General features: G+C 48.0%; 1 protein-coding gene across 16 annotated transcripts in view; it reads left to right on the top strand.

Moving 5' to 3' along the window:
- adgrb2 (adhesion G protein-coupled receptor B2) overlaps positions 1-15,979 on the top strand; it is a 164,212-nt gene that overhangs the window by 98,405 nt on the left and 49,828 nt on the right. For all 16 annotated transcript variants that reach the window (XR_011190951.1, XM_069195381.1, XM_069195382.1 and 13 more), the window contains 3 exons: positions 308-383; positions 3,827-3,929; positions 8,854-8,897. Coding sequence is in view for 15 of the 16 variants with exons in the window: in XM_069195381.1 (XP_069051482.1) it covers positions 308-383; positions 3,827-3,929; positions 8,854-8,897 (223 nt within the window). In the remaining variant the exon portion in view is untranslated. The remainder of the gene's footprint in view (positions 1-307; positions 384-3,826; positions 3,930-8,853; positions 8,898-15,979) is intronic.

Genomic DNA, 15,979 nt, shown 5'->3' with positions numbered 1-15,979 from the left:
GAGGAGGCCATTCAGCCTGTTTCATTCCAGTAGCTCATCAATCCTCAAACTGTTACTGCAGCAACATTCCTTTGCAGCCTGTTCCAGTCAATTCCCACTCTTTGTGTGGCAACGGTGTTCCTTTTTTTTTCAAACCGTACCCAGTCTAGTTTCCCACCTGTGAAGATCCCTCCCCATGCCCTCTGATCATTGCTGAGCCTGAAGTTAGTCCATGGTGCCTTAATCCGTACAGTTCAGCGGGAAGTGAGTGTGAGCAGGCTGTGATTTAGATCCGGCATCAGTCTAATTCGGATGTCTTGCCTTTCAGAGCCAGAAGACGCCACTTACTTTGTGATCGGGGCGGTCCTGTATCGTACCCTTGGATTCATCCTTCCTCCACCCAGGTAAGACGCACCTGACTCATTGGCTTGTACCCAGTCCCCAGTGACTCTGCTGTCCTAGACACCGGAGAGCGCAGAGGAGGATTGAGACAGTTTGTTTTGTAAAAAGAACCGTTTACTGTGTTTGCATGCTCTATACAGGTATTGCTCCTTGCGTGAGGAGTTGAAATTCAGGTCATATGAATAGAAGATTGGAATTCATTTGTGCCCCTGTCAGGCTGGGACAGGTGAGAGGAGGGACAGCTCAACGTGCCGCTGGGTGACCCCCAGCTCATTTCCACTCAGTCCCCTGTACCTGAGCCCCCCTGTGGCTGTGCACAGGGAGAATTGCACCAGGTGTCTGAGGAGCCTTCCGGTCACTGTCAGTCACACTCACAAGCGTGTTAAGCACTTGAAGAAGAGCTCCACTAACGATCAGTCAGCTGGCAAATGAGACACTAAGCACTGACCAAAGTCTTGCAATTCTGTTGTGGAGCTCTAAAAGATTTCAGTGCTATTTCTTAATAAGAGCCTTGGTCTGCTACAGTATATTGCTCAATAATACCTCAGAAAATAAAGGCTGGACAACACAGCATCATTTAATTTAAAGATCCTGTTCTTTTTATTTCCAAATAAAGCCCCTGGCTCTCCCGGCTTCTCCTGTTATCATCATTGCACTGAGAACGTGCAGTTGCTTTCTGTGGTTTATCCCCGGTGCGGAGCAGCACAGAGACTGAGCCAGCCACCCCCTCCTGTAGCCTTGAGGAGGAGGGGGTCACACTGAACCCCCCTGGACTGACCCTCCCCCTCTTTGCTGCATTCCCACTCCTGCTTGATCCAGATCCAGACACACAGGTGATCTGGCCCCGGAGAAACTCTTCAGAAGCATCCATCTCTCTTTAACCCCATGGCTTGCTGTGCCCTTCCCAGCAGGGGAACCTGTATGAAGGCAGATTAGTCTCTGATGCTGAACCTGTATTTCAGCGGAAAGGAAATGGCTGGGACAGAACCCCCACTTACTATCAACTGATAATATCAAAATAGTAGGTATTTGCTATGTGAGGGGATTTCAGTCACCAGATTCACGACCTAAATTCCTCCACTTATAGACAGTGGAAACAGCGCTTTGTCCTGGAGATGTGTGTACTGCAAACAGTCAACAACCCGCCTGGCCGAGGCTAGAAACACAGGCTCTGCTAATTAAGGAAGTCTCACAATGGATACAGCTCACAGCCAAGCGCTCTGATTATAGACTAACAATATATAGGGATAGCAGTTTTAATTGCATAGTGTCAGGCTCTAATTACAGACAGTTGTTTTTAGCCACTCTACATAAATCCCTGATTATCAGGGATTTAATCCATTTGTGTCTCAGAGAGTTTTTGTAAACAGCTAATCTGGAATATCAATAATTGTTCCCTTGCAGTCTTATCCTTAAGTAGCTTATACCCTTAGGTGGATGGCCTACAGTATGAATTGGTATTCCACTTCACTCATTGTGTGATTCTGTAAATAGTTAATTCTCCGATTCTCTGACCTTAACTGCAGGGCTAATTGCTTTTTGGCCTCCAGTTCTGGACAGTGCTCTATAAGTAGCTCATTCCCCTCATTGTTAAGACCTGGAAATAGTTCGTTCTCTAAGCGCGTGACCTGTGAGTGAGTAACTCCTTCCTGGGCTCTGAATAGCACAGTGCTCACAGAAGGGCCCGTCACCTGCTCTCCTGTCCTGCCCTGTGTTGGGAAAGCAATCCCTCTGAGCTCCTGCTCCCTGGGAGGTCCCAGCTGTCCGCAGCGCAGTCTCTGACTCCAGTCTGCAGAGCACCAGCTGCAGAGCCTTGACATCTGGAGGAGCCTGATGTTGTCAGTATTGTAAGGACTCCTCCTTAAGGGAGCGTCTGGGCTCCTTCTCTCCTCTGTCTGCCATCAAAGCAAATTTGAATAAGTCCACGTGAGCCCCATGTAATCAGGCATGCGAACAGCCAAAGCATTTTTTTATATATATACAGGTATATATTAATGTGACTACTTTTTGCATGCAATCTGTTTTTTCTGGTCACTTGTCTTGTACGCGCCTCATTACTGCCTATTCTTGCATATTCATGGGCGTTTGATTGCCTGTTGCTGTTTGTGTTTCAATTAAGAACTAAACAAACCCAGGTGCCCCCAGCGAGGCTGTACATTGTGTGCCCTCACCCTGACCTTCGGTGGAGCTGATACAACGCCAACTCACTCTCAGCCCGTTCTAATCGCTCAGTCCCTGGAAAGCTTCAGCTGGAAATAAATGCATTTTTATTTTTTTATTTCCTTATAGAAAGCTGTTTTTTACCCCAGTGCTGCTTTCACATCAGTGTGTTCTCAGCAGTGCCAAGGTTGCTGGGTCAGTCTTTGCCAGCACTGCCCTATAGAATTTCTCTTTCCCATTGTCATGGGCTCGTCAGCCCCTGAATTAGTCACGATGGAAACACAATCAACTGCCTGGCTTTGAGTCACTCCTCACGCTGGCAAGGGCTCGTTGACGTCTGTCCAGAGGAAAAGAAAAATGACCTCAGGGCTGGAAATCTGTGTCTGCGGGAGACAGCTTCTGGAGGGCTTCTGAGCTCCAGCATGGTAGGAGCAGGGGGCAGTGCTGTAAATCCAGGCTAGTCCAGGGGAAAGCACGTAGAGATAAAGCAAAGCCAGACACAAGGCGATAGGTGAACAGGCCAGCACAAAAAAAATGCTGGATATCGGGCTGGCAGAGCCTATAAAAACTACAGGAGTTTTATCTCCCGCAGTGAAGTTCTTGAGAGACAACCCACAGACTATGTGATTCCTGTTCCTCACAGTCCAGGACATTCCCATTGAGAGGTACAGCTGGCAAAGTGTAGCTGAGATCCAGGATCAGGGGTACCAGTTCATATGCTACTGTAGCTGCTGTGGGTGTGACGCTGTGTACACAGCATGTGTCTGTTAGCTGTCTCAGTAATTTTTAATCCCTGATACTGAGAGGGAGATTTTACAAGCCAGGTGAAAATTTACTTTCCATTTGACTAAGACATAGTTTGCTGGATAGCAATTATTGCAGTCCGTAATTTGCTTTTGTCTCCGAAGAGCACAATTTCGGGCTTCCACCAATTGCATGCTCTAACGTTCAAGCCAGCCCCAGGTGCTGAATATTCCATGGCTGTTGTCTTTCAAGTCAGGAACAATTGCATAGATGGAGGCACAGTTAAAGCATGTTTTCTGGTTCATCCATGCAGTTGATACTGTAAAAAGCCGGCAGCCTGTGATGGCTTAGACTGAAGGGGCTCCTGCTGCTCTGTCACAGGAGTTTTATACAGCCAGAGTGACATTTAGTCAAAATCACGGCGAAGCAGAGAACAATATAGTACAAACTGCCAAAACAAAGTCAGTGTAGTTCTCCAGTGTGAAATTCAGATTGTAACTCTTTTCTGAACTCTCACAAGGGTGTTGTCTTGTCTTTGCAGGAGCCCCCAGGTCATCAGCTCCAAGATCCTGACGGTGACAGTGCGGCCGCTGCCCAGCCTCTCTGAGCCCATGGTCGTGGTGGAACTCTCGCCTGTCCTCAACGTGAGTCAGCATGGAGTGGGCGGGGCATGTGTGGGGCGTGGGCGGGGCATGGGTGGGTCGGTGGGGAGGAGTCTAGGCGGCACGCTGCCTCAGTGATGACATCACCGTCACCTGTCAGTGTCGAGATCACACGGTCCTCCTCTTAACTCAGCAGGTTACTCCCTGAAAATAACAGCAGGCTTTCTTCTTGACATTTCTCCACTGCAGAACTGCAGATAAAGAAGCTTCCAAAGAAACAAACACCAGTTTCAATCTGGGGATATTTGCATGTTCCGTTGATCCAGAGATTAGGATTTTAAAATACCAGTTGAGAGGCTTCAATTTAAGCAGTGTTGTATACATTTTGAAAATAAAAGAAGAATAAAGTAAAAGCAAAGACGCCATAGTGGCAACAACACCATTGCGTGTCAAGGTGGATTTACACAATGGTTATTAAAGTTGAAAGGGTTGATTTGGAAAACACTGTTCTGATAAGCTGCCTGTTTTTCATATTTCAGTTTATTGTGAAGGTAAAGGACAGTGCAAAAGGAAACACTGGTGTCTTGGGCAGTGAAATCGACTCCATAGTTGTAACTAGTTTTTATTTCTTAGATGGAAAACAAGGAACAAAGAAAAGTAAAGCACTTTCCTCAAGGTTCAAGGTTAAGAGAAGACACCTGTATTCTCTTTTTCACCCTCAAGCTCCCCTTAGTCATTTAAAAATTGGTTTGCAGTCTGCTAGCACGTTTCACTGTGCTTGTGCTCGTGAATCGCCATGAATTTTCAGATATTGAGAAATCTGTGTGCTATGCATGGGAAATTCAGTGAGTAAGCTTTTTTTCCCCTCCTAAATGATTGTAATTTGCATGGTCTGTACAATAACTGCATAGTAATGTCATTTGTCTGAAACACTTGCTTGCAAGTCTAGTGGTGTTCTTGATTCAATGCCACTGCAGGTGCAAATACATTTCCTGAAACTGATCTTTTATCCCAGCCTGATGCACAGACGTGGTCTGCGTGCTGCCAGGCAGTGAGAGCACTCACTCTGTGTGTGGATGGTTACATTTCACAATGCTTCAGCTGTCATTGTGCGGCTCTGGCGAGAGGCGAGATGAAGCCCTGTGGACAGGAGATGATGGACGTCTTTGGCCTTGACTATCCAGACCACTCCCCTGGCCTCTCTAGTTGCCTCATTAAGTAGCCCTGCTCCACGGAGAGTTCTGTGAGGACTGGCTCTAATATTCACTAGACTGTATGTGTTGACCTCAGTATGTATGCAGCGGCCTGCTTCTGACCCTGGGCACTTTAGAAGGGTCCCAGGACGAGGTACAAAGCCTTATATTAGTACCTTAGTCTGCGCATTGACGTCCTTTGAGTCATTCCTTGACCGTCCATGAAAAATTTAAAACTGCTAGGTTTGCTGCTGGTTTGGTTTTGGCGCTGTGAGTGCAGTGGGGTGTACTGTGTCGGGGTTTGGGGGTTCGGAGGTTTGGCAGCTGCTGAGCCTGCCAGCTGGAGCTGCTGACCTTTCAGCAGCCCACAGGAGCCCAGATGTTGAGCGAGCGCTGTGGTGACAGATGTGCCGAGGGCTTGAGCAGAGCTTGTTCTGTGCCCACACAGACAGGCTGGCTCAGGTTGTGGTGTGCCAGCAGGGCTCTGCGTCACCCACAGGCCTGGATCGTACCTCAGTGCCAAGAGCGCCAGGGTTGGGGGAACAGCATGTGTGCAAAAATGAGCAAATAGAATTTAAAAAATTAAAAGGAAGTTATTGAAGCCAAAAACAGGAACAGATCCGGTATGCAATACTGATACTCAGTGTACTTTTCAGAGCCCAGCCTAGCCTGGGTTGCCAGAGTGCCATAATGTAGGTCAGGACCTTTTACATTTAAACTCTTTCAAAGGGCTTGTGAGTGTTGTCTTGTGTTCTAAACAAGGGGTGTCCATCTCTTGTTCTGGGGAGCCTCTGTCCATAGGATTCTTGTCTTATAAAGGCAGAGCAGAGCTGCACTGCAGAGTGAAGTGAAGTCAAAATCATGGCAATGCAGTGAACAATGTAGCACAAACTGTGAGGAACCTGCCAAAACAGGCAGTATAGTTGTATAGGCCAAATAGGCAGCATACAGTGAGATACAACAAAATTCAAATCAACAAGTCCAACACATTGGAACTGTGTTGTTCTGACCTCTGAAGCAGGTGATTTGATCAACGAAGGTGTTTGGAGATCACCTGAAATGCCAGCACTCCGAAGCTCTCTAAGACTACATCTGGTCATTTTCAACTTAATTGAATCAATTAATTTGCTCAACTGATTAAAACTCTCGTGTCCACCTTGGCCTTTTTAAATTGAAGGGTGCCCTGCTGGAGTGAGGCTCTCCAGGGCCAGCGGTGGACACCCCTGCTTCAGACCATAAACACATAAACAGCCCAGGAATGAAAGACAGGTCTAACCAGTGCAGGCTGGAAGAATATTTGCGGTTCATGTGAGGGCAGTCAGTTGCTTCTCTTCTGTATTAATCTCATTTAGTGATTTAGAAAGGAAGGCGGGTGCACTCAGCGTGTTTGATTGGTGGTATATGCTATTGTGCCTTTTTATATTTTATTGCCTTTTTTCCCTTTGTGATCTGACCTTTGAGCTTTTTCATTCCATTTGGCCCTTAAGCCAAATACGCTTATGATTTCAGTTTAATGCCCACTATGTTAAGAGATCTGCCCTTTGTGAAAGCTGAATTTTGATGTATTGCTGGGTCTGCTTAAATATTTACTCTGTAGTGCCTAATGCTAAGCATTTCAGCAAGCCTGTTTTGACATGTTCCAATTTTGGTGCAAGACTGTGCTGTTTCAGGAACCTGAAGTCTAATTTTAATGCACCCCCCATTTTTCTGCTCCTCGCTGCATTTTGTACAGCTCTCCTACTCATTTCACAAAGGTTCTAGTGTGATTAGAAGTGTCAAAGTCAAAAATAAGGGGTGTAAAATGAAACGCAACACATCCTCAAAGAGCAATTAGATGTGTGTGAGAGCCTTACATAAGCGTGCAAACGCATCTAAAATTCCAAAGATTTTCGCGTAAATATGCGAAACCCCTGCCGACGCGATGCAGGCGATGCTTCTCGGGAATGAAGAGCAGGCGTAACGAGTTCAGATCCTGCAGCACAGCCTGACTGTGGAAGCACAGCTCGCACACAGGAAGAGGAAGGGCTGTGTCCGAGGGGAAAGGACCCTGATACCCAGTGAGATGCAGACACGGCGCTGCCTGCATGGGCTGTCACTGGAGCTCTCTTTCATGCTCACCAGTGCTTGAGCTCAGAAGTATCTTGCAAGTCCTCCCAATCAAGCACTGTGTCACTGTCATGTCTGGGGATAGAGTCGCCGCAGTGAGGCAAATAAAATACTCATCTCCCTTTCATCCCAGCAAGTGGAGCTTAATAAGATGATCAAATAAACCAATTTAACACAGTGCAACAGTCGTCTGCGGCTTTATCGGCTTCTTTGTAGACCCTTTTAACTACTACTTGCAAGGATAAACTTTTAACTACCTGTTGCAAGGATAAACAAATGTGGAAGAAGGAAAAACAGAAAATGAATCCTAGACAAGCCAGTTCAACAAATGACATGACAGTATTTATGAATGTTTCTGATAATCAGGACACTGAAAAGCAACTCATTGCTCCGGTGTGTTCATGGGCCCTCCCCCATGGATGTTGTGGGACCGCTGCATCCCCATTTCACTCCAGGAAACATACGCAGATGCCACACACCCCCACCCCCCCACCTGCACCATCACAGACACACCCACAGGAAGTAGGGGACCATGGCAAACCCCATATGAACTCATCCAGTCGTACTTGCCTCCCTTAAGATGCACTTTGAGTTACCCTGCTCATTCTGACCCTCAGTATATACTGTAGCTGCCCTGCTTCTTAATCTTTACAGAACAGGCAGTAGCCTTTCTCAGCACATGTTGAGTCATAGGGAAGTTGTTGTTCTCCCAGCAGTCCCACTGAGGATTGTGCCATCACCAGCAGGGGGAGTCTGGTGTTCACAGGCAGCCCTGTGTGAGCAGGGAGCATTCATTACTGTCCTGGCACTTAGCGTGTGGGGCTGGAGCTGTCTGACGGGCTTCTGCACCCCCTTTCAGAGCGGGAAAGAGGGGTACTCGAACAGCACCCTGCTTCGTGTGCAGCAGGCCGTGCAAGACAGTGATGAGCCAGAGTGACAGAGAGCCTGCGCCTCTCGCCCTGCGAAAAAATGAGGCCGTTAAGCTAAGCGGCTGCCGAAGCTGTAAAAGCTACTGCCGCATTGTCCTTCCGCTTGGCAAGGGTGCCATCCCTCATCCCCACCACTCTGATTAATGGCCTAGTTTTAAGGATCAAACAATAAAAAAGAAATACCTGTCACTTTTCAGAATGCCTTAGCTGTCATTTCAGTAGCATCTCCCATTCATCTACTTTGATGTTAAAAGCAATTAAAATCCCTGAATAATTAAGATAGCACATTTTAGCCGGTACCCTGTGCCGCATGAATGTTAAAAGGTTCAGGAACATGTCTCTTCAGTGCTTTTTTTCCCATGACAGCCAGTAACCAAGTCAGTTCACTTCTTTATGTTAAAGGGTGATCTTATCTCAGTGGGGCAAGTAGTTTCTCCCAGAAATGTTGGGATGCAGTGATCCTGCTGTCTGGTCTGATTTGCTGCGTAATCTGCTGAGAACAACAGTTCTTATAGGCAGCCAAGTGTTTGACAGACACCTGTCCATAGCTGTCCAAGCTCTCAGGGCTCTGAAACTGCTCGTAGGCTCTTAAAGATGTAACAGACAGGGCGTGCAGACCCACAGGGCCCGTCTGCTCCCTTCTGCAGCGGGACAGGACCGTGTCGTCTTTCCCAGCGCCCCCTCCCGTGACCCCCTGTGAGGTCTGCTGGCATTAACTGTCTTCTCTCTCCCCCGCAGGGCACCTCTGACCCGCTGTGCGTCGTGTGGGACGACTCCAGCCCGTAAGTCCCTCTGCCGCGTGTGTGCTGTGTCCCTGGGGGGGCGGGGGTCAGTGCTGTACTATCAGGCTCAGATCAGTCCAGTTTAAAGTCCTGCCCCCAACACAGACCTCTGTAGCAGCTGGACCTCTGCCTGTTCTCCAGAAGGCCTTCCTTCATGCCCTGCATTCCCTCATTCTGTCACTAGCCACTCCGCTGAGCCTGCAAGGAGCACAGCATGTAAAACTGTAGATCTGGAGAAGGTGAGCTCTGCTGTACTCGTTGTTTGAGAGTTTAGAGTGTGGAGAAGAGTCAGAGTTTTTATTACTGTTTTTTGGGGGTGCATGAGGAGAGCAGGCTGTCCATGTAAGGGCATCTCATTCGTTGTCACTGGTTAAGTGAGTGTTTGCACTGGCCTGGCTACAGGGGGCGCTGTGGAATACAGTAGGGCTCAGGCTACATTCGCAGAGGTGCAGACTCCAGTGTTCTGTGCATAAGGGAGGAACAGGGGGTCACCCAGGCCCTCCCAGAGGGGGAGAGAGTGCCGCACTCAAAGACTCACAGGCACTGGAACAATTTCTGAGCCCCTGAGCTTGCATAGGCTCCTGAAGAACTTCAGCAAGACAGACCGATTAAATGCCCACCATGGCTTCGGTTTCTGTGCAAGGCAAGCCAGGCTTCTTCCTCTGATACTGGATACACTTTCAAGATAAACCCTTCAGAAAGAGTTCCTGGTTTCCAGCCAGCGCTACTCTGACATCTCCAGGAAGGAGCTGGGCTCCAGACTGCAGGGAGAGCTCTCCTGCCCTTGTGCGCCGCTGTGAGGCTCTGGAAGAAGAGCAAGGAAACCTGTCGATCGGTTTCCCTCACCTTCCCTGGAATTCCCGGCCTGGGAAGTTTGTTATTGCTGTGCGCGGTGCTGGCTCCCGAGCCGGGGCTGCTGTGTCGACGCCCCTGCCTGCGCCGAAGCTCCACTGAAGGGAATCAAGCCGACAGAGGGGCCTCCCTGTTTCCTGTGTTAGTGTGTAGTGGAGCTCTGTCGCAGCGTGTGCATTTGTTCCAGGCTTAGTGGAGATTAGAGGCTATTAGCTGAACAGACCTGCCCACGTGATTTCTGTGCTGCTCCTTATCCAGACTGGCCCCATGTCTCCTGCAGCACATGCCCACGGCAGGCCTGTACCGCAGCTCTTCCACACCAGTCAGCAGCTTCACGTCCTCAACTGCAAGTGGGAGTTCCACACTCCAGAGCTTCTCTACAAATTAAGATGGAAATTAATTATAAAGGGTGGCATCTTAATAACAAAGGCTTTGATTTCCTCTGACTTCTAGTAAAAAAAAAATTCGAGCACAGTTTTGCTTTCTTATTGTCAGAGATACTGGGCCCAGCCTAACAGAAAAACTGCAGGCAAAGAGGAGCTAAAAGCTTGATTAGAATGAAAATAAGATCAGCTAATTAGCCGCACAGAAAACCCAATTTAACACACCAAAGTCGATTAGCAAAAAAACAGATTACCGTGTAGACAAAATTAAATTAGAATAATTAAACAAGTGGGAGAATGGGTGATTAAAAGTGCTGTGAGATGTGGAGGAATTTGATTGTTATCAGAGAATAAACTGCAGACAAAATATGTAAAGGAGGGAGATAATGCTTTTGAAACCCTTAAATGTCAAGAGATAAGAGGTTTGTAGCCTCAGATTCTCAGACTCCGAAAGGGCAAGAAGATGAAACTCCATGACAGGAAGGTACAGGCTGTTCAGCAGCTCACAGAAAATACAGTATGTTCACAGACCCACTTTGTCACTTGGGGCTTTGAAAGTCCCCTGCCTTAGATCAACATCACATTCAGTGGGGCCTGCTGAAAACATCCAACTGAAAATGTGCAACTGTTTCTCTGTTCATCACATAAAACATCTCGCTGAGAGCTGGGTTGCCCTGATTAGGTGCTGTGGTGAAGAGCTGACAGAGCTAGGGCTGGCAGAGGAGGGCAGAAGCTGGTCCTCTGTCTTCCACTGCGTCTGCAGGCTGAACTTTAAAGAAATCTGCCTGCCTGAAGCAGCACAGAAAGAGCTGCCATCGTGGCGATTTGTCCAGCTCCTTGGTGCGGAAGAATAGCGCAGGCGGACAGTGTCTTTATTATACTCTTTAGTGGCAGCACAATATTTAGTACAACTGCAGTAAATAAGCCCTTGTTTCAACGGCGCTCCTGTCATGAAAGTTTAATTTCAGTGTCATTTTATTAGCCAGCTGGCTCGCAGAAACACGAACCAATGAGGTTTTTTATGAATTAGCACTTACCCCTTGAAGCAGAGACCTTTCTCGCGTAGAATCACTTTAAACCGTGCTTTGGCTCATTTTATTCCACTGCTGAAACGGCCCACAAGTTGTACTTAAGTGATTGGCTGATAATAATTAATTGCATTTATAAACTGTAGCTCTTTCCTTCCCAAACCACTACGCCTATACTGTAGGAAGGGACCCATTTCACCCATCACTGAAGGGCAGGGGAGGAGGGAGAATCTGCTTCAGACAGAGTCACAGTAACACTATGATGATGGTAGAAATGAAGAATCTGGGTCGCTCTATTGTTCCAGGTTTTGGGGGCGTACAGTTTGTTTGAATGTTTTAATGGAACGTGTAATTACTTCCCATTGTAATTGTTAGTTGCTCCTGGCGCTCTGAAGGGCTGCCGCACAGTAAGTGCCCGTCCTCAAGGGGGAGCTCCAGGTGTCTTTCCAAAGCCCATGCGCACTCCTGGCAGGCAGGCTTTTAAAGCTGGAGATGTTGGAGACTAGATTTACTGCTGATAAACTGTCGAGAATAAAACGAGGTCTCATTCCTTGAAACAAAGAGGTATTGTAACAAGTTTGTGAAAAGGAAGTTCTGAATTTCAATCTCTACTGCTAAAGAGAAGAATTATAGGATAAAACATCCTCATAAACACAGTCCCAATGCACAGCTCTGTGATTTAAAAGAAGACGAACCTTAGGAAATTCCATTTTATCAAGATTTACTGGCATTTTGCCCCAGATGTTTTTCAGCTTCCGTCAAGCCAGGAGAAAGACAGGCAGTCAGGAGAGCCCGGAGGCTGACTGGGTAGACACTGCGGCTCAAGGTGACTGCCGTGTGTTCCTGGCCAGCAGGGCTGACAGAGACGGATGTGCTGTGCACAAGCTGCATCTTTGAGGAAGGGGCAGCTCGTAAACTCGTTTGCAGCTTTCAGAAGAGGGAACGGTCTGCACCAGTCGAACACGCGACGCGCGGAAGGGCTCGGAGTGAATCTCCGAATTCCAAGTGCAGGGGGGTGAAAGCTGGTGTTCTGTGGGATGTGCAGGATGTCGGGAATGTTTGGTTTGAAAAGCTGCTTCATTAAATCTGTGACTGACATAAGGGATTGTAAGGTATTATTGTGCAACCTAGAAAAAGAAATAAGCACCCTGTTACTATTTCTGTTTCTGCCAGGACTGGAGGCTGTCCTACTCCTAGTTTTAATAAGCTGGAGGTCCGTCTCCTTATAGCTGCTTGTTGGTGTGCCTGGCAGGCAGGCAGCCTCTGGTTCCGGGTGCTCGGACACTTGGGGCTGTGCCTCAGGCTGCTGTGCTCTGGCTGTGCTCCGCTCCACGTCTCCGGCAGATCAGTCTGTAGGCCGGCCTGTGTCTCCCAGTCCCCCAGATGGTCTTTGTGTGTCACAGTCCACCCTCTGGCTGCTATGGTTCTGAAACTTTAAGTGGTCGCTACCTTGAGGGGGCAGCATTTTATTTTCTTCTACAAGTAAGGACTATTTTCCCGCGTTTGTTTGGAAGCCTCCTGGGTCTTTTTGATGCAGACATGCTTGAAATTATATTGTACTACGTAATATATTATTGTATTTTACTACACACAGCCAATGGAGGTTTGCTGGTCATTCCCACTTTTTACCTACTTATTGGTATGCGTTTTTAAAACTTTCTCTTAGATATCTCTAGTGAGCTGTAAGTCTAATCCTGCTATTGATTTGTGCTGAGGTGCACAATCCCCAAAGTGAAACGATGGTTACAAACCGCTTGAAACCACTTGGCCCATACATACCCCTGCAGGCTGCTAGTAGCTTATTGATCCGAGAACTTCATCAAAGCTGTTTATTGAAGGATCGTGCAGAAACAGCGTGGCCAGCACCGGGCTGGAGATTGCTGTACTGCATTATTCGGCAATGAAATTAGATGCCCGCAATGTGTGATGGGGCCGAAGGGAGTGTTAGAGCTGGACAAGAGCCCTGCGATGATCCGCTGCAGGGTGCAGGCGCAAGCAGTGCTCTGTACCACTCAGAAAGCCTCTCTGAATGGATGTTCAAATATCCAAAGCAGAAGTAGCCAAGAGAGTGTTAAGGTGCGGTTGTGTGTTCTGCGAGGCTATAAGGTGTGCAGCACGGTGGCGCAGTGCTTTGCATTGCTGCCTCTGAGCACGGCGGCCCTGGGTTCAATTCCTGGGGCACTGTCTCTGTGCGGTCTGTATGTTCTCACTGTGTCCGTGTGGGCTTCTTCCCACAGTCCAAAGACATGCTGGTAGGTGAACTGGCTTCTGGGAAAACTGGCCCTAAAAAGAGTGTGTATGCCCTCTCCAGGGTGTTTCCTGCCTCGCACCCGTTGCTTGCTGGGATAGGCTCCAGCTCCCCTGCCACCCCGAGATGGACGGAGCGTTTAGAAAACGGATGGGTGGGCTGGAAGGCGAGGCGGGATTCCTATGTGGAAGCGCAGTCCCAGACGTGCTCGCGGCAACAGAAATGCCCCTTGCTCCTGAGCAGCAGAGCAGGGCTCTGCGGGCGCTGGGCTGTGCCAGGCCTGGCGGGCTGGCAGCCATGCCCTGACACAGGGCGAGGTGACATATGCCTCGTGGGGCCCCAGCAGTGCCCAGCCACTCGGAAGAGAAGTTTTGACTGCTGATGGTCAGACTCCCAACCAGAGAGAGAGTTTTTTACAGGTGGACTAGGGGGTGAAAACAAATAACAAAATTAATTGGAGAGAGCCGCCCGGTCTTGAGTTCAGGAAGCACACAGCCTTTTTTTAATAAGTCAGATTCTAGAAGCTCGGAAGAGAGAGAATCTAATGAAATCTGAGGTGAGATCGAGAAGCAGTAATTGAGCTCATGCCCTCAAGCTGCAGCAAATCCATGTTGTGCATTTTTCACGCTGAAAAACAGAATGTATAGAAATAATTTTCCTTGTAATTCCTTGCTTGTATATAGTGTTTTTGATCCCCGAGGATCTTAGTGCCTGAGGTTCAGCCCCACCTTGGCGACAGCAGCAGGTCAGGGGAGGATCAGAGAGAGAAACTGCTTCACCAGTTGAGTTTAGTGGGAACTTTAGGATGGTGAGGTTGTATGAGTGGCGGAAAGCCAGGACACTGTTGCAAAGTGCAGGGCTCTTTAATGAGCACGAAGGCAGGTGTTTGTGTGTAAAGTGCCAGAAGGTGGCATCTCTTACAGCACAGTGTTCCCGGTCACCATACTGGGGCATTGGGGTGGGAATTGTGGTCCCAAGAGAAAAGTACAACATGCAGGTCTACCTCCTTGAGTTCTGCCATTGCAGTCCTGACATGGTCCAGCTGTCATGAGCTTCTGGGATTGGAAAAGATCAGGTTACCAGCTTCCAGTGGTTTCAAAGTAATCACTTCTGTATTTTCTATCATTGGCAGTAGTCTTGAGTCATTCGTAATCTTGAGTGACTCCTTCTCTCAATGGAAGGACAGTGAGTGAGAACTGGCAAGCTGTGCTGATCGGAACGTACCACACAGTGCTCCTGACAGCTCCTCTCTGTTCATCCGTCCCTTTCCTGAAGAACATCTGTCCCATCACAATCATGTCATCGGAAAACATGTTGCAGGACATGGACTGGTTTCTGTGTGCTAACAAACAGTGGACATCAGTTCAGCTCTTACAGGAGATTAGATGACCCGCGCATGTCTCAAGCCTGAAGCCTGCGGCAGAGACTCTCTTGTGCAGGGATGCAGTGTGCCAGGATGTGTGCCACGCCCCGTTTTGTGTGCACCTGCACATAGTCACGCCCATTTAGAAGGAAAGGTTAGATTCCCACACAGGAAGTCAGAGCTTCTCGGAATTGATGCAGAATTTTAAAGATGCAAAAAAAAGCGTTCTCACCCTTTCCAGAGTACTTTTACAGCACGCAATTTCTGGAGTTTACTTGGAAGTCACAAATGCAAATTTCAAATAATAGCAAAAAGCTTTTAAAGTCACCCTGTTACTTGAAGTAAAAAAGGGAAACATCAGCTTTTTCTAAATCCTCTCAGCTCTGACATTCTTCTGCTCCTCTGGTGTGTACTGTAAGACAGTTGTCTTTCAAGACACTGAAGCAGGGTGTCGATGAGAAGTGTCCAGCCAGTCCTAATTCAGCTTCTGAACACCCATACGAATTTCCGTTTGCTTGTTGAATGTCGAGACGCAGTGATTATTCTGCCAGTGTCAGTGGGCAATTGGGGTGTCTCCCCCAGGCCAAAGCAGTTGTAGTAGGAATCACAACCACAACTCATCTTTAATCAGTTTTTATTACCAGCGATGTTGCAATTCCATTGAATCGCTAAATTTTAAGTGAATCATGTGTATCAGTTTCAAACATTTTAATCTCCTGGATATGAGCCAGGGCACAGCATAGTTGTTAATAACTGTGCTTGTGTTGCATTTCTTCCCTAGTGCATGCTAAACTAATCCTAATGTGACTGTCCGTACTCTTTTTAAAAGGGACACATGCGATTTTGATGGAGGCTCAGGCCGGGAGAGTGCTGTGTTTTGCCCACGGTCTGGTGCAGTGCCTCCTTATTTAATAGGGCTGCTGGCTGTGTGCCAGCCTCACCTTCGCCATGCTGAGTCACTGTCTCGCTGGCAACACTTCCAGTGCCCTCTCTCCCCTCCCTTTCAGCTCGGGGCTCGGAAACGATGTGCGAACGTCACAGGACACCCTGCTCACAGAAACTTTCATTTGTCCAGGAACATTTGATGCTGCCAAATGCTAACCAGGACACATTCATAGAGACACATTTTAGGTTCCAAGGGTGACCCTGGGTCCTGGGTTCGATTCCTGCCTGGGACTGTTGTTTTCCGCCTTGTCCACTGTGCTTCC

The sequence above is a fragment of the Lepisosteus oculatus genome, chromosome 11 (genome assembly GCF_040954835.1).
Source record: "Lepisosteus oculatus isolate fLepOcu1 chromosome 11, fLepOcu1.hap2, whole genome shotgun sequence".
NCBI classification, from domain to species: Eukaryota; Metazoa; Chordata; class Actinopteri; order Semionotiformes; family Lepisosteidae; genus Lepisosteus; species Lepisosteus oculatus.
Note: the sequence above shows the minus strand (reverse complement) of the source record. Positions and strands in the feature narration are given on the sequence as shown.